The 23420-nt window shown below is 48.5% G+C and overlaps 2 protein-coding genes and 1 non-coding gene across 5 annotated transcripts; 1 reads left to right on the top strand and 2 right to left on the bottom strand.

Moving 5' to 3' along the window:
- Positions 1-242: 242 nt before the first annotated feature.
- On the bottom strand, positions 243-9528 carry ABI3 (ABI family member 3). Of its 2 annotated transcripts, none has more exons than XM_039873770.1 (8): positions 9099-9528; positions 4726-4893; positions 3520-3696; positions 2026-2111; positions 1781-1876; positions 1417-1562; positions 757-888; positions 243-425 (listed from the first exon to the last, which is right to left on the bottom strand). In XM_039873770.1, exons 1-8 carry the CDS (start codon positions 9213-9215, stop codon positions 262-264), a joined length of 1086 nt encoding a protein of 361 aa, XP_039729704.1. In that variant the 5' UTR covers positions 9216-9528; the 3' UTR covers positions 243-261. The 2 variants fall into 2 exon arrangements, with proteins under 2 accessions (XP_039729704.1, XP_039729703.1); XM_039873769.1 differs by having other exon boundaries at positions 1417-1565; positions 9099-9526.
- Positions 9529-10626: 1098 nt separating this feature from the next.
- GNGT2 (G protein subunit gamma transducin 2) lies at positions 10627-12772 on the top strand. Of its 2 annotated transcripts, XM_039873776.1 has the most exons (3): positions 10627-11049; positions 11830-11935; positions 12346-12772. In XM_039873776.1, the coding sequence occupies exons 2-3, from the start codon at positions 11852-11854 to the stop codon at positions 12469-12471; spliced, it is 210 nt and encodes a 69-aa protein (XP_039729710.1). In that variant the 5' UTR covers positions 10627-11049; positions 11830-11851; the 3' UTR covers positions 12472-12772. The 2 variants fall into 2 exon arrangements, with proteins under 2 accessions (XP_039729710.1, XP_039729712.1); XM_039873778.1 differs by lacking the exon at positions 10627-11049 and having other exon boundaries at positions 11681-11935.
- A 10277-nt stretch (positions 12773-23049) lies between these two features.
- TRNAQ-UUG (transfer RNA glutamine (anticodon UUG)) lies at positions 23050-23121 on the bottom strand. The gene has a single exon. It is a non-coding gene; the product is annotated as a tRNA-Gln (tRNA).
- Between the last annotated feature and the right edge of the window lie 299 nt (positions 23122-23420).

Below are 23420 nucleotides of genomic sequence, written 5' to 3'. Positions count from 1 at the left end.
AGAACTTACCCTCCATGTAATAGTGGTCCTCTCTGGACAAGATCATCAAATTCCTTGGCTTCCAGTTCTTTCCTGTCTGCAGCAGGTCCCTGGACACCTCTCCCCAGGACCCCTTCCCACCACAATGGAAAGGTGCAGATAGCTCACAGCCAAGAGGTGGGCAGGCCTAGTCCAGTCTTGACCTTGGAGCTGCCTTTAGTCTGGGGCTTGAAGTTCACTCAGGGCAGAGCCTGGGTCAGCAGCCTAGAAACCCTGGGACTATCAGCAGCTGGGTCCCACATAGTTTCCTGGGAAGAATCCAGTCCCCTCCGAGCTGACGCCCTCACACCAGCCATTGGAGTAGCGACGGGTGATGCAGATGATGGTTCCCTCAGAGAAGGAGAGCTCGTCGTCCTTCTGGCGGGTGTATGGATACAGTGTCACCACTGCAGGGCAGGAGGAGAGGAAGCTGTGAGATGTGCCTCCTGTCTCATTATGGAGATGCAGGGGCCCACATACTGGATTCTAGCAAGCATCTAAGGGAGAAGGCTGCAGGGGGTACCTTCTCCCAAGCCCTGGGGACCCCTCCCTAGCTCAGTTAACAATACCAGGCTGGCTGCTCTTTCCAGCTTGGTTCTGGAAGACTCCTGAGTGAACATTTGCTCAGTTTATCAGAATATTGGGGAGGACAATAGGCCCATAATGCCTCTGGGATAGAAGAGTGGGGGGAACCCTGGTGGTGGGATCTGGTGCCCTTCAATCCCAGGAGTCAGGTACCTTTCTCCAAGTAGGAAACGGGGACCCAGCTGGGCTCTTCCAGTCCAAGGCCTGGTGGAGGTGGCAGTTCCAACTCATCTACATCCAGGGGTGGAGGAGGGGGCAGGTCCAGGGGCTGGGGTAGTTCTGGGGCTGGGAGGGAAGGCAGAGAGGCTGCAAGTGTGGCACAGGGAACCCCCTCCCACTCACCCCAGGAAACTTCAGTGTTCAAGAGCAGGGTGCTGGAATCTACCCATTTCATGTAATCTTCCTCCAGCCCTTGCCCATGGCCCTTCCACAATGCCTAGTGCAGAGTAGGTACTCTGTAAACACAACCTTTGGACAGTGTAGGGTAGCCAGAATGGCACTAAGCAAGTGACTGTTGGGCAAGTCAATTAAACCTCTCAGACTCAGCTTTATCTGTTAAATGGGAGTGTGCGGATACTGTTAAGGTTAAGTTTGAGAAAATGGATGAGGAGCTTCGAATTCAGGGCCAGGTTATAAAGCAGGTGCTTAGTTATGTTAGTTCACTTTCTCCACTTCCTCTCTCTCCTGTTACCCCTACCTTGGACGAAACGTTCACTGAGCTGGGCCTAATTTGATTCAAGAGGGTGGGCAGGGGTATGGGAAGGTGAGAGCAACCCCATAGTTGAGCTAGAAGGAGAGGGCGGAGCTCCTTACCGAGAGGGGGCATAGAAAATTCCTCCAGCGGAGGGGGCAGGAGGCAGATATCCGGGGCTGGTAGAGGAGGTGGGGCCATGGAGCTGGGGAGAAGTGGGGGTACTGCCTGCGCCTTGGTCGTGGAGACCCCACCAACACCTTCAGCGCTGCTGAAGACCAGAGAAAGAGGGGCTCGGCTAGGTTAGGCAACATCTCCCCCAACTCAGCATCCCCTGCAGCTGGCTCTGCCCCTTTGATCGATCATAAGCCCCGCTCCTGTGAACCCGAGTCTCTCAATTCCAGTAGACACCGTGACAACTGGCTGGAGGCCCCCCTCAATTTCCCCCCACCACTGCCACCGCCAACTTGAATTTGTGGGGCTCACCCGGCCGAGGTCAGGGAAGAGGCAGAGGAGGCTGCGGACAGTTTGCCGTTGGGCACCACCGGGAGCTGCACCGGCTCGGGGATCCGGGGCGGTCTCCTAGGGATGGAAGGAGGGAGGGGGTGTCGCTGGGGAAGAAGGAGGAGGGGCAGCTGGTGGAGGATGAAGATTGACGCCCAGTGCAGAGGTGAGGGTGAGGGAGTAGTTTCAAGATCGAGTGGGTGGTTTGGTTCGCGGTGAGGTCTCACCCTAGGGTAGCGGAGGTGGGTGCGGCAGGCGCCTTGACGCTCTTTCGAGACAGGGTCCCGGTCCGCGACAGCTGCGTGCTCAGATCCTGCAAGGAGGGGGCAGCTCTGACATTGATGGAGACCTCCCTGTAGCCCCCTTCATCCCAGAGAGGAAATGAGAGAGAAGCAGTCGAGAACCGGGAGGGAGAGCATGGGCAGAGCAAGTTCCTACTTCCACTTCCCAGCCCCCTCTCTCACTCCATCCCACCCCACCCCCTCTTGCTCATTGCCTGGGCTTGAGCGCCAAGTCTGCCGCAGGCCCCACGGAAAACCTCAGAGCACAGACGTGGTCTGAAGGCCACTTCCTCTGCATGGCCTCAACGGCTGAGTGGGCCCGTCATCCTACCCTCCTCCCAAAGCATATTAGTGCCCAGAGTGGAGGTCCCTAACTCTGACAGATCTCAACTCCAGCGCAGGGCTGGGGAAGGCATGGGGAAAGGAAAGGACCATGCCATTTAGAGATGTCCTACCTGTCATTTTATTTTTTTATTTTATTTTTTCCTACCTGTCATGTTAGCAGGCCTGTGGAACTGGCTTTGGAGAGTTCAGGGCAGAGAGGAGCAGAAATTTAGAGGAGAATGTGCAAATAACGAGGTGCAAATCCACATGCAAGGGAGCCCTTCTATGACTGATAGGGTTTCCCCAAGAGTGGGTACACAGAGAATAATGTCCTCTGCTCTAATTCACTAGGGACAAAACGAAGGGACTTGAGCCGAGCCTAAAGAATTTAAGTTGGACAATAGGAAGAACTTACTGGTGGTGAGGCCTGGTGACTGAAGGAGAGAGTGTAGTTTCTACTTTTTGGGGAGAAGACATGTTAAGGATATCGAGCGGTCATTTAGATACAGAGGAGCTTCAATCTGACCTGGAATGTTGGAGTGTGGGGACAGGAATTGACAAAATGGATTAAGGTGTGTGTCCTCTCTCACCTCCTAGAAGGAGATGGGCTGAGAAAATGCCAGTCATGCTTCCCTGTCTTCACCATGTCCCCTTCGAGTGGCTGCATCCCCAACCCTTCTCACCCAACAGCAGCTCTAGGGTGACTTCTCAGTGCAGTGACCTCAAACCTCCAGACAGAGGAAGTCGCTATTCTCATGTGGCTGGGGAGCCATTCTCATGCACACCCTGACAACATCCTCCCTTCCCCCTCTTCCCTTCCGCACACACACCCAGCACCCACAGCTCAAATGTCACTCTCAGCAGATCATCTGACTACAGGGTAAAGGCCAAATCTGGAGGGAGGGGTCATGAAGGCTTTTCACGGAGGAGGAGAGGGCTCCTCCTCTAAGGAAGACTTGGGGAGTAAGGGGACCACTTAGGGTGATGGTTTCAGGGAGTGTAGAAAGAAAAGGGCTGCAGGTTGGGACAAGAACGTGGATGTGGACGAGAACTGGAGGCCTGGAGAGAGAGGAGCCATGAAGAAGAAGAAGAGGGTGTGGAGAAACCTCTCTCTACCTTGATCCCGTGGCCAATGTCGTCCAGGCAGCCGAAGTTGAGGGGTTTCCTGTAGTAGGGAGTGAGAGGAGGTAGGCGCTCGGGGGCGATGATTTTCTGGCCGGGGGGCAGCCGCTGGACAGTGGCTAAGGTGCCAATCTCCCTTCGGGCCACCTTTTCCATATGCATGTTCACCATCTGCACGACAGGGTTTGAAATGACAGTGAGGCGGCCTCTGTACAGCCCCTTCCGCTTATGGGTGGAAGAGGGTAGAGGCTTTGGTGTCAGGGGTAGAGGCCATGGGAGTCAGTGAGGTCCAGAGAAAGAGCGAGTTTTGTCCCCAAGGCCAAACAGCATTTGAAAAGAGAGTTGCCAGGGGAGGATGGAGTCACTTTGGAGTAACTTCCTGGTGGAAGAAAATGAGGGTTATTATTAGCTGAGCAGGAACCAGAGGAAAAGAGAAAATACGGCATCTGTGGGGATGCCAGGAAGAGACTGAAGCACTAGGCTGGCCTGAGAGCAGAGGAGGACAACATGGAAGCGACTGAGAATTGTGGCAGGATCAGCTCTCCCTTTGGGGGGATAAATAAGTAAATTAACTTTTCCTTGGGATGTTCTGTGGAGAAACCTACAGCACTGAGAGCGGGGGCACTCAGGTTGTTAGGGCGAGAGGAAAAGACACACCCCACACTGAACATGGGGGCAATGCACAGGCCAGGCTGATGTGTAACTGGATCTGTGCATGTGGTTTATGGGGCAATGAATTCCTCAGCCAAGGATTCAGGAAGGAAGGAGGAGGGTGTGTATAATAGATAGGCGGGGGACACTGTATAGGGCAGTGCGTTTAGGGCTGAAGAGGACCTTGCCAAGCAAGCACTCTGGGTCTATAACGTTTATTTAGTCACTGTCTGTGTTTAGACGGAAACAGGGTGCCTCTTTCCTGGACTATGCAGCCATCGTGATTGGTAGAGACTGCTTTCTACCATGCAAGGTAGAATTTAGAGAAAGAAAGAGCTCTGCCTTCAGGGAGTTCCTAGTCTGATGGGACAGCAAGGCCCAGCACTGAGACATAGGCACAGAGATAAGCTTGGGAAGTGCCAAGGTTCTGTGGCAGAGTCAGGCATTTGGATGTGGAGAAAAGCAGGAAAGAATTTTTTGCTGGAGAAAATGCCCAAGTGGGGCTGTAGAGTTGGAGGCTGATGCAAGAAGCTTTCCCACACCCCTTACCTGGCCCAGCGTGCTCACACGGGCTTCCACCTGCCGCAAGGCGGCTGCCTGCAGGTCTAACATGCGCAGAGTGTGCCCAGCGAGATTGCCCACCTGGTAGGCCACACTGGCCAGGGCCTGGGTGGTAAAGGACATGGTTTCCTCCAGCGCCTTCCTCTTGTCTGTGGCCTGAAATACAAACAGTCCTGGTCAGATGCCAGCACCTTCCACTGATCCTTGGCTGGGCCAGTGGAATAAGAGAGGGTATAGGGAAGGTGGGGGCTAAATTGGGAGAAAGCAGCAACCCTTAGGTGCTTGAAGTGGTTTCTAAATGAATGATGATATAGTAAGAGGAACTCAGAAGACACCGGGAAAGCGAATCTGCAGCCCTGGGGAACGGGTACAGGAGAAGGAAAAGATACCCCTCCTCAAAAAAGCTGAGGATTGACCACCCTCTTGGGGAATAAAGGTGAATAGTAGAGAGAGGAAGGCAATACTGGCTGGAGATGAGATCTTCTTGAACTTAAAACTAACCAACCAACATCAGGCCCCCATCCCAGATCTTCTAACCAGAACCCCTGGGAGGGCGGCTGATGAGTCTATGCCTTTAAAAACTCCCCCAGGTGGATCTTGTGTTCTTTGGTTTGCCCCAGTCTTCCAGTGGATGTTTGGGAAGCAATGATCTGATCCATTTTATAGATAAGGAAATTGAAGCCCAGAGGAGAGTGACTTCATTCATTCATTCATTCATTCATTCCCTCCAGCTTTCCAGTACGTGGAGAATAAAATCCAAACTTCTAACTATGGCCCGTATAGGACCTCACAAGATTGGATCCTGCTTTTCTCTTCATCCTCACCTCCTACCATTTCACCCTCTCATTTACTCCTCTCCAGTCACACTGGCTGTTGAGTTTCTGTTCCTGATCAAACTAAGATAGTTTGTGCCTTAGAGCCTTTGCATTTGCTGTACTTCTTTCTAGAATCCTTAGTACTAAGTCTCAGCTCCTCAGAGACACCTTCCCTCACCATCCTACAATTTACCCCAGCCCCTTCTGTATTGATTCTCTAACATATTTACCCTGTTTTCTTTTCTTCAAAGCACTTAGTACTACCGGCAATTATTTATCTATTTATTTTATTATCTGTCCTCCACCACATACACACAAACACTAAAATGTAACCACAGCGAGGGCAGAGATTTGTCTGTTTTATTCTGGATCCCATCCTGGGATAGTGCTCCCCACACAGACGATACTTAAGAAATATGCATTTGTGAATTAATTAATGGGTTGAATGCAAACCCAAATACTTGCTGGGCATCTTCCCATTGCATTCTGGGTACTGTGCCAGGGGCCGAGCTGGGTCACACTGCCAGTCAGTGATGGAGGAGTGGGCAGGGAGTGACTGAAGAAAGAAGAGGGTTTTTTTAGTCCCGGATCAGACACCATGGGGGCTGGGGCAAAACTTCTCTGGTCATCTGGTTCCCCAGGCAGCTTCCTCATCTCTGGTCGGGTCATGGTGTTGCTGCCCTCTAGCCTGTACCTTTCTCCAGCAGGGTAAGAAGTAAGTCTAGGGCAAGCCTATGGCAAGGCCAGTGGACTGACAGGCAAGGCTACACCATGGAGTCTCCTTGTTAAGAGCACTCAAGTACTCTTCAAGGCCAGGCAGTGGAGAACAGACCAGAACCTATCAAAGCAAAGTGCTCAGAGAGCCTGGGTGCCTCCCATGTAGTCTGAGCCAGGTTTTAGCCAAAGGGCAAACCCAGACTCTCCTGAGCCACCCCTCTTGTCACTCCTCTCAGGAGTCCCTCCCGCCTTTCTCTTCCGACAGCAGTTAAGAGATGCTCATTTGCATGTAATTTACATTTCATCAGCATATGCAACCAATTGCTTTGAAAAGGCAAAGCAATCAACCCAGAATGTTAAAACCAGAAAAGATAGCAGTTCTTGTTCCAGTTCAAGACCTTCCTTTAATAGGTAAGGAAATGAAAGCCCAGACAAAACAGCGACTACTCCTTTGACCTCCACCCTCCCTGGACTGGCATGTGCAATTCATCACTGAATTTTTCCTATCAGCTCAAATAGGAAAAATATCTACTTGGTCCCAGCTCTGGGAGGCTAGAACCTGGGTGCCTACCAACCCCTGGCCTTGGTCTTGGACCAAAGTTAGGTCTCCAGGTCAAGGGTTTGGGATCCATCTTCAGGGCTGACTGTATATTTGTTATGCAAATTACCCCATGGTAAACTCGATGGACCCTGACAGAGAAATCTGCAGTTGACCCCAGCCTGCCCTCCCCCATTCCCCATGGGTCCCCTGACACCTGGTTGTGGTGGAGGGAGTGGGTGGGGGAGGATGGAGGACCTGGGAACCAGGTTTGGTTAAAGAGAAGTTCTGAGAAGTCATGCAAACTCTTCCTAGGCATTTGCTCCCCAGTCAAAGATCCTCGGAGAGGTGAGGAAAGGTAATTGGTTGTGCGGTCATGTAGTTAGTTTTCTTCATGAAGGAAGCAGGCGTCCAGGAATATCGACCTGTGTTAGAGCTTCTGATGCCCTGGGTGTTTTGTAAGGGCTGCTTCACCTCACTAGAATTGATTGTTGTTATGTCTGTGTCTCTCATCCTTCTGATGAATGATGATCATAATAATAAGAATAATAATGATAATAACTGCCATTTATCCTGGCCTCCTTAAGGGGCAGACACTGCGTTAAATGCTTTAATACGTTGTCACATTTAACCCTGTGACCACCGTAAAGGAAGCTATAAGGAAAATTTGCCACAGGACCGATAGTTGGTAGGTGCTGGGGTTGAAAACTGGACTCAGGTATTTGTGCCCTCAAATCCTGTGAGCATACTGTGCGCAAATGAGAACCCACCCAAAAGTACTTTGACATGTGCAGAAGTTACTGAAGGAATGGGAGGACTGCTTTCATCCTTATCGACAGAAGGAGTGCACCTGCCAATATTATGAGAACAGAGCTGGTTTACGAGCCATGTTTCATCTCATGTACAAGTTGGTCATTCAACAACTGCACAGACAGAAATTATACCCTGGGTAGCGTTTTCAGCTAGAGGTTTGGTGGGTGGGCTCTGGAGTCAGAGTGACAGATTCAAATCCACATTCTGCCACAAGCATGGCTGACCTTCGAAGAGTGAGTACTCTGCCTTGATAGGCTTCAGGTCTGTTCTCCACTGACTGGCTTTCTTAACCTCAGCCTCCAGGCCATGAAGTGGGAGTGGTTCTCACCTCACAGGACTGGGGTAAGGACTAAAGGAGGCAATGCAAAGTAAGGGTGCAGAGCATTTTAACTGTTATTATCAATGACTCTCTTTAATCTGCCATTTTCCCCGTGAGCACCTACCTGCTCCTTTTATTATTATTTTTTTCAACACTCTTACTGATCTGCGAGGTCCCTGTGCCTCTTCCCACAATTTGGTTAGAATAGGTTAGAAAAATGAAGTTTTACCCAAGGATAACAGGGTTAGTCTGTAGCTCTTAAGGAAGCGGCGAAAACTGAGGACAGAGAGTCATATAGCACGGCAGGGAGGCAGGGGAGACGACAGGGCTTGGCTTTAGAAGTCAGGAGGCCTGAGCTGACAGCCAGCTCTACTGTTTCCAGGCTGTGTGACCTTGGGCAAGTCACCTCGCCTCCCTGCGCTGCTGTTTCCTCACCTATGAAATAGGAATACTAATATTTGTCGCACGAGGTGGTTATGAGGATCGATGAAACGACAGAGGTGCTCAGTCATTAAGTTTTTCTTGTCCCTCTTCCCTTGATCCGGGAATCTACCTGCTCAGCTGAGACAACCACATAATTTAGAAAACTGTTCTAAAATGCCGCTATCTCTGTCTTTGGCTGGTAGCCTGCCCCCGGCAGTCACGTTGTCCATCCCCCGGCCTCTGCGTCAGACCCCCTCTCTTTAACCCAGCCTAGTCTGACATATTTTCAGTCTCCTCTCTTTCACTGGTTCACCTCGAGTTCATTACAATGTTTGGGAAGTTCTTCTGAAGTCTCACCTAGAGCCAGTCTGAAAATGGAACGATGGCAACAAAATTAGTGTGAGGACAAGTCTTTGGGCCCCGGGGATTGAAGTGCGAGGCTGGGAAGGAGATGAACCTAGGGTGAGACCTGATAACAGGATAGAATAGCACTGCCTGCCCAAACATCTCTGCGGCTTCGGAAGAGAGAAGGGGCACAGTCGGGGCTTGGGTAGCTTGAGATCAGGGTTGAAGTTCAGGGGACTGGGTTGAAGCCAAGGCCTGGAGCAGGAGGATTTCTCTGTCAAAACCCAGGACAAGAACCTGTCAAGATGCCTTCCGCGGTCTTGCCCCGGGGGTGGACCGGGGGCCCCCTGGAGGGGCCAGAGTGTCAGCGGCCTGTGCCCACTCTGCTTACCTGCACATAGTTGTCCTCACAATAATCGGCGACTCGCAACAGGGCGCTGTGGTTGCCCCGCAGAGCCTCCCGGCCCGTGGGTATCTCAAACTCCTGCAGCTGCTGCAGCTCCGCCATTGCCCCCAGCTTCTGACAGGCTCCCCTGGGAGGCGCTGATTTTGTGCCTCACCCTGCCCTTGATTGGTTGCTCTGCCTTCCCTCCCTCTCATTGCTTTTGGTTTCCTCTTCGTGAGAGACCCAAACCTGCTTGCAAAGGGCAGACATGCTCATTCCGGGACAAGAGGAAGTCAGTCCTTGCTCCCTGGGCCCATGCCTCTCTGTCTCCTGCCCAGAGGAAGGGGAAAGCCAGTGGCCCCTTTGGGGGCCCGGCCCCGCAATCCCTCCCAGCAGAGGAAGCCAAGGTCGGGGCAGCTGTGATTGCTCCCTGGGCCTGGGAGAGGCTGTTTGGGGATGGGTGGGGTGGGAGACTGCGGAGGAAGGGGCTGGCCCGCTCTGAAGTGGGAGGTGGAGATAGATTTTCCACTCATGGAAGGGGAGGAAAGGGCAGAGGGTGGGGGCTTCCTTGGGAAGCCCAGGGATGAGTCACCAAGGGACAGGAGAGTGGAGGGTGGAGAGGATATGGGGACCAGTCATGCTGAGGGGCCATGTAGTGGCAGAGCAGCAACAATGGAAAACAGACAATGCAGCAGCAAGAGGAATCAGGCTGTACACCACGAAGATACAGCCAGAGGTCCCCTGAGAAGTGTTATCAAGCCTTTGAAGGGTTCCATGTGATGAAGATCTCATGTGCATGCTCTGTGCCTGATGGAGACCAGACGTTGTGAAATGGATCAAATGTAGTGAGGGACTCAGACTAGACAATAGGAAGGACTTGGCTTTGAGAAGCACCAGGTTCAATTTTCAGATGAACTGGTCAGGTTTAGGAAGCAGCGGTGGATAAATAGAGCACTAAGCCGGCCTCAGGAGGTAAGTGCTCTATTTCCTGCATTAACAGGGGAGCTGGACTAGATGACCTCCAGGATCCTGTCCCAATCTCAAATGCTTAGAGTCCACAGCTGTGAGTGGGACTCGATCCTGGAGCAGGGGGAGTTAGGATGGACTCTAGGCCTCCTTCCTGCCCCTCCCGCCACCTAGGCTGTGACTCTAGAGGCAGGAAAAAAAGAAGATCACTCACTGACCGTATTGGTCCCTTAATATCTGCTTTTCAAGAGGGTATTTTTGTTATTGGATAGGCTTCAGCCTGAGCAGGAGCTCAGTGTCTGTCATCTCGGGTGGTCCTGGGAGGAGACCCAGAGAAAGATCAGGATATGGGTCCTATTCTGGGGATAGGCTGAGGGAGACCTATGCCCAGGGCTCAGAGAGAGGCATGGAGGCAAAGAAGCATGGACACAAGTGTTCGAGGTAGCCATGGGCCCAAGTGCTAACTGGCACAATCTCTTATGTAGATACATTTTTATCGAATGAGTGAATGAAGAGAGAGCCAGGAGAAACTCGTAAGGTGAAATTATGGGGCTCCAGCGGGGGACACAAAGGCTTCTTGGGTGATGGAAGTTAGGAGCTGATCTAGGACTTGCTTCATTGGGATGAACCGCCTCAGCACAGGCTCAGCGGTAGGGGAGGGGAGAGCTTGGAAGAGAAGGTGGGGGAGGAAACCATTAAGGCTAGAGGGTGAGAACTGGGGAAATAGGCTCTAAGCCAGAGGGGTCAGTAAAGGAGTGGGGCTCACGCAGGGGGAAGGGTGTCTGCTCTGGTGGCAGTGAGGGTTTGGAGGCTCAAGCTGATGGAGGGGCTTAGAACCATGAGCCTGTGATCAGCTTAGGCCTCAGAGATTTGGGCTTCCGGGCCATCTGCTTTATCCAAAGACTTTCAGCTGATGAGGAGCTGGGACGCTCAAACACCATCTTGACTGGTCGGGGACAAGTGACTTGAAGTGCACGCTTTTTCTCGGCAGGTGAGAGGGGCTGAGGTTGTCCTGGGCTGGAATATAGTCTTAGAATTATTGAGATTAGGCACCAGACAGGACTTCCTGATAACTGTGTAGTGATGATGGTGATGATGATAGATGTCTTCAGTGTTCATTATGTGCCAGGTAGTGTATTAAAATATTTTATATGCATTATTTTTTAGTGCTCACAGTAATCGTATAAAGTAGGTACTACTATTATACCCATTTTACAGTTGGGGAAACTAAGACTCAAGGAGGTTAAGTGACTTGCCTAAGGCCACACATCTTGGAAACAGCAAAGCTGGGATCAGAGTTGGCATCTGTCAGCTTCCAAAGCCCTTCTCTAAACCACTAGGGTACACTCTCCCCTGACAGGAGCTGGAGTTTCCTGAAAACTTCTACCTGAGTTGTATGTGGGACAATAATTTTGCTTCCCAAATCTTCCTCACTGAAAGAAACTCCTTTTCCCTCCTCCAAGCTCTGATTCCTGTTTCCTCCATAGACAGGTCTTTATCTGAGGGCAGAGGTTGTGCCTCTCCCATCAAACTGGGAGTGTCCTCTCCTCCTGAGCTTAGACTGGAAAACAAACAATGCAGCAGCAAGACTCAGCTTAGACTCAGGATGAAGGGAGGGTGGGAGGATGCGGAGAACATATGGTGAGCAATGAGGGGCATGAACTGAGGGACACGGCAGGAAAGAAGGTAGAAGTTGAGACGTGGAGAGTGCAGAGGAGGGAGCTGGAAGAGCCCAGGAGATTTGCAATTTCATCTACGGAATCCTTTCCAGGACAAGGTCTCTCTAGTGCAAGATGGCCCAGGAGCTCAGCGAGAAGGACCTATTGAAGATGGAGGTAGAGCAGCTGAAGAAGGAAGTGAAGAACCCAAGAGCCCTGGTGAGCTTCCTCTTTCCTTCCTTACCCCTTCCTGTTCCTCATGGAGTTGGGAAAGACAATGGGGTAGTAGAAGGAGCAGGACGTGCCCTTGGGTTGGGGTAGGATGTGGAAAGAGGCTAGGGTTTGACCCCATGGAAATGCATGGGAGAGAACCTCAGAGCCTGGAGGGATCAGGGGTTTCCAGCCCTGTTTCTGGGCTGGGCCTGGCCCAGTGTCCCTCACAGGTATGAGTCAGGCTTTGTGGTTCTGGGCAAGGAACTCGCGTTCCTCTCACACCTGCCTTCCCTTTCATCTTTCTCCTCTCTGGCCACTGTCTCCATCCTGTTCAGAAGCCTGTTTTCTTGGGGCTGACCAAGTCATAGATCCTGAGCAACAAACAAGGGCCAGAACCATATTTTGCTTTCTCACAGATCTCTAAGACGGGAAAAGAAATCAAGGATTATGTGGAGGCAGAAGCAGGAAATGACCCTCTTCTCAAAGGCATCCCTGAGGACAAGAATCCCTTCAAGGAGAAAGGCACTTGTATGATAAGCTGATGACACTGGAGCCCTTCACCCTGAATGTCTGTCCCTCCTTAGCCCCACTCCTCACCCAGAACCAAGTGTCCTGGGACACCCAAGGCACCAAGGAATTTCCACCTTCTCTTAAGTCACAGAATGAGTAAAGATATCTGGCTGCATGCGTTGTGAATCCATTTCCCAACCCCACTTTCAATTCTTTTCTCCCATGATCTCCTCTCCCTACTGGGTACCTGTTGATCCTGCTTGGAAACCTTCTGATCCTCCCTAGGTTGGCAGTTGGCCCCATGAGTGGTGGGTTCTGAAGAGCCTGCAATACCCTGAGGCCCCAGAGGGCAGGCCTTGGGAGACATTTACTCCTCCTTAGGGACCGCCCCCTCGCCCCCACCCCGCCACCATTTCCCCCCCTCTACTCTCTTCCTAGGAAGCAGCATTTCCATCAGAGTAGTTTAGGTTGAGAGCTGGAGGCGGGAGGTCGTTTTTTCCCCATCTCATGTCCGATCTTGTGGTCTTCCTCACCCCAGACGGCCTGATAACAAGAGTTTGTAAGGTCGTGATTTATTTAATATGATTGAGGGTCTGTTGTGTACCGGGGACCAGAGATAGAAGGGTAAATAAAACTAACGTGGCTCCTATTTTCATGGCATTTAGCAAGAGAAGACATGGAACAGTTTACAGTTAAGTCCGTGTCACTATGGGGAAAGGTAAGTCAGGGGTGGTGTAGACACACACAGCAAGTGTAGACATTCAGGGCAATGAACAAGGTCAATGTGAACTATTATTGCAGGCCAGTGGGGGCAAAGGCAGAACAGGAAGTGGTAAAACGTGAGGCTGGAAAGGGAGAGGGGTCAAGTGTTAAAGGACTTTGTTCCAAACTCAGGTAAGAACTTTCTTCTTCGCCCTTAGGACAACAGAAAGCTTAGGAAGGTATTTAAGTAGCCAAGGGACAGGCTTTGATTAGCAGAAGGGAGGCTGGATCTGACTAAGGGCTGGGGGTACAATGAGGGAGAGACTGATTCTTGGGCCTTGTTAGCAGGGCAATTACTACCTAGAGGAGCCACAGGCAGACACTCATGATACAATGCATTCAGTGCAATATCAGAAAGGTCTGTAGGATATGATGGGAACCCATAGGAGGGCTACCTAATCCATATGAATGGGTGTGTTGCACGAAGTCCTGAGCTGAGTCCTAAAGTGTTAAGTTGTAAATGGGTGGATGGATGGTAAATCTGGTCAAAAGCATAGTACAAAGCAGATGCATAGATATAAGAAGGGGAAAAAAAGGAACCAGGTTTGAAAGCAAACATCCATCAGATTGGACTTGTTGGAATGTCAAGAGATAGGCCTAGATCCTTAAGATTTACTGCTGGAGGGGTGGGGTTGGGGGTGACCAGAGAGGTCTAATTTTCTGTTCTAAACAAACTTATCTTCTGGGAGTGAGTTGATAATGTTTTCATTTGGAAGAAAATTGGCTTTTGGTAAGATCAAAAGGGGAAAGTGGAGGCAGAGGGACAATTAAGAAGATGATTATCGGATCAGGGGAGAGGTGGATTAAAGCAGTGGCCATAAGTCTTGAGAGGGAGATAGGGGTGAAGAGTTCTTTGGGAAATAAAGTTTTCAGATCTTGACATTTCATGGAATTGTCAAGGATGAAGTCCAAGTTGATGGCTTGGGAGATTACTAGGTAAGATTGGAAGCCAAGTATCTGAAAACGAAACTAATACAGTGATAACACAGCTACAAACTCACTCAGCCTCCTCTCCCCAGAGGGCCACAGCCCAAGGGCAGGTCCTGCTCCTACCAGTGAGATCATAGGCCACTGGTCAGTATCCAGGATTTCCCAAAGTGTCCACTCCTTTCCCAACTCCGTCCAGACCCCACTTCTGCAACCTAGAATAAATTCAGCCGCCCCCAATATACTGCACTCAAAAGAAGGAAAAGAAGAATGAGAAAAAGAAAACGTTTATTATTTTTTTAAATTTTTATTATTATTTATGCCTACAGCACCTGGTGTTCCTCCTAGGTGGTCTCCCAACCGAGTACTAACCAGGCCTAATTCTGCTTAGCTTCCGAGATCAGACATGGGGCTCGTTCAGGGAGGCATGGCCAGAGACCAATGACTGGGTATGAATCCATGAGCTTCCATGTGTAAAACAGACTTGCTAACTGCTACACTATGGAACCACGTCCAGAAAACATTTAAATACAATAATTCTTATTTTTTTCAATGGGGAAGGGTAAATATGCCATATGACTCCAGCAGTAAGAAAGAAAAAACAGATGGGGGCTACAGTCGCAGGGGTATGAGCCACGTGGCCATGTCTTCCTTCTTTCATCCACCAGTCCTTGTTCTTCTCCCTTCAGGTAGAATCTCACTGGCTGAAGTATTTAGTCCAAAGGAGTGAATCCAACCTTTATTCCTAAGGAGTTTGAACCCTTGGCAGGGCTCTGAGTAAGATAGCAGTTTCTTCTGTTCACCTTTACTCAGGGCATGACACCCCAGGTGTTCTCCTGGGTCCTCCCATACCCTTCCTGGCCACCTCAAAGTATAATCACAATCATAGGACCCCTGAGCCTCGAGGTCAGTCATGGGCCCAACACTCTGACCCCCCTTTTCTGTCTGTTTTCCTAGTGCCAGAAGGAGCCTTAAATGGCCGAAGGGCAATCTCATTTTCCACTTCAAAGGAATTATAATTTCGTGCCCTGGTGGCAGCATTCCTTCCTTGCCTGCTCGAAACTTCACATTAGCAAGTTGAGAAGATGAGAGAGATCATTCTGAGAGCAGGTCACTGATGTGATCTAAGCTGTCCATCCCTACTTCTATCCCATTCTTGAGTTGTTTTTTTTTTTTAGCCTGAAAGAAAAGCACTGTGTGTTGTTTCTGGTTCAGTTCAGAGCACATCCAGCAGCCCTCTGACCGTACTTCATCTTTGCAAAGCGGTGTCTCCTAGATGGCACCAAACTGAGATTTTACCAGGCCAGTCCAAAGCCATCAGTTTCCAGTTGCTGGACACATGGTGAGATCAGCAAATCCTGTCTACATTAGTCCCTTGCCTTACTTTATTAAAAATTCAGTGGTTACATTTCTAAATAATTTTAGATTTACGGAAGAGTTGCAAAGATAGTACAGGGTTCCTATATGCCTTTCACCCATTAGCTTCTCCTATTGTTAACATCTTACATAATCATGATACTTTTACTAAAACTACAAAAATTAACATTGGTACAATACTATTAACTAAGCTCCAGACTTTATCTGGATTTCTCTAGTTTTTCTACTAGTGTCATTTTTCTGTTCCAGGATTCATATTACACCTAGTGTCTAATTATTTTCAGTGGGAAGAACTCTGGGTTGGAGATAGTATGATCTAGGATACCATGGCCATCTAGAAGACATTCCATAGGTCCACAGATGGCGGTGTTGGCAGGGACATGACAGGCAAGGAATACAAATCCAATTTCTGAATAAGTGCCTATGGCTACACTGTCTGATCCTTCCACTGACCTGACACTAGAGAACTATCTGTTTGCCTGGAGGTCTGGTGTTATATGAGAAGTTCAGGGTTGTCGCCATTGCTGGCCCATGAGTGGAGTTGCATTGCCTTGATGACGGAGAAGCTCATGCTGTTCCACTGGTGTATAAGCTCTATTCCTGACTCTCTGGCTGCTTTGTTTCATGAGCCGTACCTAGTCAGCCCCGTGGGGAATAAAGAGCTTCTGTGGGGTGACTTCTGGTAAACCTGTTCGTGACACTTGAATATTTTTAGTCTCTGAGCTCACCCTAAGGGAGCCAGCCATATAGCTCTCTCCAGATACCCTTGTCTTCTGTCCTTCCATTGTGTCCTAAGACCTGGTCCTCTGACCAGAACCTTAATTGCTTCCCAGGAACGAGATAGGAAGGAATTCCTTTCCCCAAACAACTTCCAGTGCCATCCTTTAGAAGGGCAATTCCCAGAGATAGGGGAACCACTGGAACCCAGACGCTCAGATGTGATTAGGAACGGAATTGGGAAAGTGCGATAAGAAGGGAGGAGAGGTGACAGATTGGAGGGATAATTGCAAAGTAAACTTTTTAGGGTTTAGAGATTGATTGGATGTTGGAGGATGGCCAGGAAACTTCAAGGACGACCTCAAGTTTCTTTCTGGGGTGACTGAGCGAATGGTGGTGTCATCATCTGGAAAGCCCTCCCCACCAGATGACTCTAGGTGATTCCCCTAGGCTTCTCCTCCTTCCCTTTTTGTCCTGTTGAGAGTTGCTGAGAGGTGGACATTGATACTACAAAAGTAGGTGACGCTGCTCAAGATGGCTGCACGGATCGAAATGAGAAAAGGCTAAAAATGGAACTTGGAGAACATCAGCACCTCAGGCTGGGGTGGAGGAAGAAGAGCCATGAAAAGGGCCAAGGAGGGAGGGTCAGAGGTGTGAGGACACCAGACAGAGAAATTTTGATGATCCTGAGCAATAAAATGATACCAAGCCAGGAAAACAGAGGAAGAAAGCGGGAATGCTCTTGGACTCCTGATTTTCTGGTCAATCAACATCGAGCCGAGCAATTCTCGAGGTTCAAATCCTATATTCCCTTCTTTCCACATTCACATTCTCTGAAGATTCCTAGGATGGGATTCCCAGGCCTTCGAAAAAGGGGAGGTGAGGAGGGGAACAGTTGACTGTTAATTCAGGGTTCAGCTCCTGAAGCTGGCCAAACTCAGAATCCTTCCTAGTGATCTGACAGTGCAGCCCCACCCACCTTTGATGCCTTTGGTATCTCGTACTTGCAGCCTGGAGGGATGGGTTCTTGTCTGCGGTAAGCAGAGGTTATTAACCAACCATGACCTCAGGTCCTCTAAGAAAGTTAGAGCCTGCTGCCCCACTCTACCTGAGTAAGACCTGGGGACCAGACCAGCTTTATGTGCTGTCACACAGGGCCTCCTGCTTAGAAGGACTCTGTGCTTGGTTTAACACTCTGCTGTTGCTGTCTTGGAATTCTTAATAATATCTTGAACGGGGACCACACATTTTCATTTCGTACTGGATCCCACCTATTCTGTATTTGGCCCTGTGTAAAGAGACAGAGGCCTGGGCCTGGTGGAGGAGGTAGGACGCTTATCCAGGAGTAGAGTTTAAGGTGGTTCAAAATAGCACCCAAACCATTCTACACCCAGCTTCTAACTCTCTACCATTTCTGAGGGTTAGAAGCTGGGGTAGGGGAGGTGACTCTAGGGTCCCCTTGTCCTTCTAATTTTCCTCTACCAGACCACAGAAATGGGTGAAGTGGGTGCATCAGAGCTGAGAAAACAGAAACCAAGGAAGCCAGTAGGGGAGAGAGAGAGAGGCAAAGAAGTTCAGTGGACCAGCCTCTCCCTGCCCACTCCCCCATCTCATCTAATCGATGCAAATTCTTAAAGATTTTATCTTCTACATCTCTCACATGTTCATCTGTTTATCCCTTTGTTCCCTCTGCCAAACGCTTAGTTAAAGACTCATCACCTCTCACTCCATGATTCAACAGCCTCTTGTGGAGCAACCCTGCCCTCCTCCAGCCCATACTCCACTTGGCTGTTAGTATATTCTCTGTGGCTCTCTTGCTTAAATTCTTCTTGATACTCCATCTCTGTCAGACCAAGTAAAGATTTCTGGGTTTAGTACCAAGGCCCTTCCCACACCCATGGGGCCCTACTTATCTCTGGGGCCTCAGCTTTCCCCACTGCTCACCTCCCCTGCCCCTATGACTCCAGTTGAAACACTTTATCATGCTACCCCTTCTTTAGCTAGCTAATTCACATAGAGTCACAACTAGGTTTAAGCATCACTTCTAGTAAGCTTTCCCTGACTCTCCTTTGTGAGTGAATGACTAGGTCATTCAAAATTAGGTGGATTAGAATTCAAGAATTATTAAAGGGTATACAGTGAACAATGCCTTCCTCCTTTTCTCCCCCTAGTTTCCTCCCTGGAGAAACCAATGTTATCCGTTTCTCACGTAACCGTTCAGAGATGTTTTATGTATATACAAACCAATACATATAAATGTTCTCTCCCTTTTTACATGAATGGTAGCCCTCTCAGGCCATTCTGAGCTTTTGTCTGGATTTCTTGTTTTAATCTTACCTAGCTGGATTTCACTTACCTATGTGTCCACATATACTCCTGAGCCTATTGCTTGTCATTTTACAATCTAATTTAGTCTTCAATTTATCAGTCAGGAGTTCAAGCTCCCTAAGGGCAAAAGTCAAGTCTTTTATTTATTTCCAGCACCTAGAACACGGTAGATGCTCAACAAATGGGTGTTAAATGACTGCGTGTTCTATCATTTACAGGCTTACCATGTGCCAGGCATTGTGATAAGTGTCGTATATGCATTATCTCACATAGAAATTAATAAACAAAGAAGATAATGAATGGACAACCTTGGGAATCTAACATAGAGAAGAGGCCAGACTAAACACAGACTAACTAAATACAGTGGTCCTGGCATTCTGCCCTCTGCTGGTGACTCTGGTCAGTAACAACATACTGCAGGCACCACTTTCTGGAAAATGCTGTCCTTGGGGGCCCTTCACTGGAATAAAACCATTGGAAGGATCTCCTCAGACTGAGGATGTTGAGGAGTTGGAGAGAGAGGTTCTCCCTTGGAAGAGAAGGAAATGCGGAGGGGGTTTCAGAGAAGCTGAGCTAGGAGAGGAAGGACAGGGGAGATGGTGGTGACCACCTAAGTGTTTTACTAACTGGCTTAAGAACAATTAGTGAGTTATGAAATCAGTTTGGAGATTGTGACCAATTTTTAAAAAATAAAAACCCAAATATCAGAGTGTGTTTTTACATGTAGTAAAGGTGAATGTTGTTTCTTAAACTTTTGTTTCAGTTCTGTGTATGTGTACTGGTTTGTGATGTAAAACAGATGTACCGAGGGTCTTGGCAGAAGCAAAAACAAAAACAAAAACAAAACAAAAAATGGCAGCCACTGGAGAAATGATGAGAAAGGTCCTAGTGAGCCAAGTCCTGAGTGAGAACGAGGATTCACAGCAGAATCAAACTTCAGAGCAGAAAGAAGGCCACTTTTGTGGATTCCAAGTCCCATGTCAGTGCAGAAAACTTCCACAATGACAAAGACCTTGGAACACCCCAGGAGACTTCAAGGCGTCAGACACTCAGAATTTCTCAAGTCTGTTCCGTTGATGGATGGCTCAAATTGTTAGAAAGTTCTTCCTGTTCACCTCTCTAACTTCCGTCCATGAATTCTCATTCTCTGCCTCTGTTGCAACCCTCTAAGTTTGTATTCTTCCCCATGTAAGCATGTGTTCTTTTCTCAATTATCTGAGCTTCTTTAGTCTTCACTATTCTGGTTGTCTTTCTAGTAGTCACCATTGCTGGGCCTATCGTGAATCAGATGCAGAGAAAAGGACTTTTTGATTACTATTTTACCAGTTCTTGTAACACTGCTATGCAAAAAGCACCATTGTCCTTTTGCAGATAAGGCTCAGAATATTTATTTTTAATTTTTTCCAACTGTATCGAGATATAATTGACATATAACATTGTATCAATGTAAGATGTACAATGTAATGATTTGATCTATACATATGGCAAAATGATTACCACTATAAATTTACACATCTATCATCTCAAGTTATTACAATTTCGGAACATTTAAATTGCTTACCTAAATGCCCTCAGCCAGTTAATGGCAGGATGAAATTTATCAATGTCTTTGGTGACCCTGGAATTGAACCTGATCCTTCAAATGCTGATCGGCTGGCTCAGAGTTAAAGGATCTTTATCCTGAGTCCTCCTCTGTGGACAAATTTGATTTCCTCATCTGTGATCAGGGCAGAAACATGTCTTTAGATAGGCACATTTTGACTTTTTAAATTGAGAAATATAGTACACATTTGGAATAGTGCATATAACATAACATGTATTTTAACAAATTTTTATAAATTAAGCAACCTATGTAACCTCTATCCGGGACAAGAAATATAGAATATACCCCCAGAAGACTACTGAGGACTCTCTCTCTTCCCAAAAGATTTTTGGGATATTCACTTACATGTGAATTATTTATCTGTTTCGCTTAATAGTTTTACCAGCTAAATTTGCAGCTCTAAATAATAGTTAAGTTTTGCCTGTTTAGGAACTCTATATAAATGAAATTATATTATGTATTCTTTTGCTCAATACTACTTTTTAAAAAAGATTCATCCATTTAATTGCATGTAGTTGTTCTTTTGTTACCGTATAGCAGGGGTTCCCACCCTCAGGCCGCAGACCGTCACTGGTCCACAGCCTGTTAGGAACTGGGCTGCACAGCAGGAGCGAGTGGCAGGCAAGCAAGTGAAACTTCATCTGTGTTTGTAGCCGCTCCCCAGCGCTAGCACCACCGCCTCAGCTCCACCTCAGATCATCGGGCGTTAGACTTTCATAGGAGCACTGGTCCCTGGTGCCAAAAATGTTGGAGATTGCTGCTGTATAGTATTCCATCGTGTAGCCTTACTGAAATTATTTATCCATTTTACTGTGATGGGCATTTGAGTTCCTTCCTGTTTTTGGCTATTATGTTGCCAAAAATACTCTTATACATGTCTCTAAGTACACAAATGCTCACATTTCCGTGTGTGCATGTACGAAAGTGAAATTGCTAGATCACAAGGTATGAGTATCTTTAATTTTAGTAGCTAATATCAACCTGTTTCCCACCAATTTACACTCCCATGAGAGTTTATATTATTCTATAGTCATGCTAACATTCAGCATTGTCATTCTGGTGAGTGCAGTGCTATCTCATTGAGCTTTTAATTTGCATTCTCCTGATGACTAATGATGCTTTGTATCTTTTCATATGTGTATCAGTTATTTTTTGTTAAGTGCCATTTCAAGCAGCCAGCAGGTCCTTTATTTGAGGTGTCATTTCAAGTCTTTTGCTTTTTTCCCATTAGGTTGTCTTTTTTCTTATTGATTTTTAGGAGTTCTTTACATAATCTAGAACAAGTTCTTTGTCACTTATGCATTCCAAACATCTTCTCTGTAACTTACCTTTTCACTTTCTTATTGAGGTCTTTGATAAGAACATAGGATATCATATTAATATAGTGACATATATCAACCATTTAGAACCTTTTGTGTCTTAAGAAGGCTCCTTACCCTGAGGTCATGAAAATATTCTCCTATGTTGTCTTCTAAAAGCTTTATTGCTTTTCCTTTCACATTGTCTATATTTCACATGGAATTTATTGCCGTGTTTAGTGTAACTTGGGAGGAATTTGATTTCATATTTTTTCCATATGGACGCCCATTGTTCCAGCATAATTTATTGGAAAGTAGGTCCTGCTTTTCACTGCCCTGTCCTGCTACTTTTGTTGTAAATCACTTACTTGCCCAAGTGCGTATGGGACTGTACCCGGGCTCTCTATTCTGTTCCATTGGTATGTTTGTCTATCCTTTCACTGGTATCACACGATCTCAATTTTTATAGTTTATGGTTGATAATAAGCTTTAAAATCTCGTAGAGCAAGTCTTCCAACTCTCAAGTACTTTTGAGGCTGGGATCGCTCATACACACAAATCCATTCAAACCTTTTAGGAGTGTGTGTGATGGGGTGGGGATGGGATGCTCAGGGGAGAGATGAGAGCGGTGCAAGGATCCTCTCTGTTTCCATTGCATACTCCCAAGGGGCGGGAACATATAACCCCAATGCCAATCACCCTGTAGGGAGATCACAAGTGCGTCAGCAGGCTCCCAGAGGGACAGACAGCTCTCAAAAATCCTTCTTTGGATACCAGTCCGAAGAAGACAACGCTCCATGTTATCCCAGAGGTACACCCTGCAAGTCACGCGCGCCTGATCAGCGCCCAAAACACTGATCCAGGACAGATTCGCCAATACAGAGATTCACTCGACCTTGCTGGTGATCTCTACAGAGGTTCCTGTCCTCGGCTGGGGAGAAGGAGAGCGTGGATACGATGAGAAATCGCCGGCGTAGGTGCCCCGACCCGCTGAGACGAGCTGACGAACGCATAGCTTGACTAAGGACTTTTTTCTCATTGAAAGACACAGACAACCTCACTGCCTGCTGCCTGAATACCAGACACACTTAAGTATCTGATCCACTCACAGCCGGACTGACCCCTCCAAACCACACCCTCCTCCGCCAGCCTGTCATTCCTTCCCGCGCCCCTTGGCTGGGTGAGACCAGTTCATTCCCGGCTTGTAGAGCAGAAATGTATCGCACTCTGCACATTAGCCAATAGCAACAAGGATTTCCGGCAGCTTTCGGGGGCTGGGTCTCCTAGACCCGAAGACTGCCGAGTTGCCCGCCCGAAGTAGGATCCCCGGTATCCTTCGGGTTCCTCCAGCTGTCACCTCCAGCTGTCACCTGCAGGGTAAAGTCGCGTTCATTCTCCCACGTAAACATTAACTTTTCTGCCCTCTCACGCATGCGCACTGTAACCCTCAGGTCGAGCCTGAAATGGAAGAATCTTGAAAGGGAGGGACCCTACCTAAACGGCTGTCCGGCAGGTCACAGGGGCAACGTCATAGGCGGAGGTGGCCGCTGCCGTCAGCCATTCCCAAAACAGGAATTGTAGAACCAAAACGTTTAGAGAGGTCCCACCGAGATTTGAACTCGGATCGCTGGATTCAAAGTCCAGAGTGCTAACCATTACACCATGGGACCTGCTGGCTCTTCTAGGTGGCCGGAAGCCTCCTCAAGCCACCTAACTAAAGCGCCCGGCTGTCTTTTGAGAATGGTAAGAGATGCGGGGTTCGCCTGGCCTGGGCCCTGGGCTCTAAGCCCGAGGCCGTACAGGCGGGCGGAAACGGAGCAACGAGGGCTTCCGTGTCCCTGACGTTTCTGGTCCCGGGGTATCATCTCGTGTCGCCGCTCTTTCTGCTGTCTTCCAAGGGTCCTAGCCCGGTGTCCCCGGAAAGCCTGGAGGGCTGCGAGCTGGCGAGGGCGCTCTTAGGAGAGCGCGA

This window comes from Pteropus medius, unplaced genomic scaffold, assembly GCF_902729225.1.
Source record: "Pteropus medius unplaced genomic scaffold, Ma_sr-lr_union100, whole genome shotgun sequence".
Lineage (NCBI taxonomy): Eukaryota > Metazoa > Chordata > Mammalia > Chiroptera > Pteropodidae > Pteropus > Pteropus medius.
Note: the sequence above shows the minus strand (reverse complement) of the source record. Positions and strands in the feature narration are given on the sequence as shown.

Excerpts from the sequence above, each read along its gene's own strand:
- ABI3 (XM_039873769.1), bottom strand. The coding sequence starts at position 9,215 with ATGGCGGAGCTGCAGCAGCTGCAGGAGTTTGAGATACCCACGGGCCGG. Across the intron at positions 3,697-4,725 it reads GTGTGAGCACGCTGGGCCAG|ATGGTGAACATGCATATGGA; the intron begins GTAAGGGGTGTG and ends CCTGTCGTGCAG. Across the intron at positions 1,566-1,780 it reads TCTTCCCTGACCTCGGCCGG|CAGCGCTGAAGGTGTTGGTG; the intron begins GTGAGCCCCACA and ends TCTGGTCTTCAG.
- GNGT2 (XM_039873776.1), top strand. The coding sequence starts at position 11,852 with ATGGCCCAGGAGCTCAGCGAGAAGGACCTATTGAAGATGGAGGTAGAG. Across the intron at positions 11,936-12,345 it reads TGAAGAACCCAAGAGCCCTG|ATCTCTAAGACGGGAAAAGA; the intron begins GTGAGCTTCCTC and ends GCTTTCTCACAG.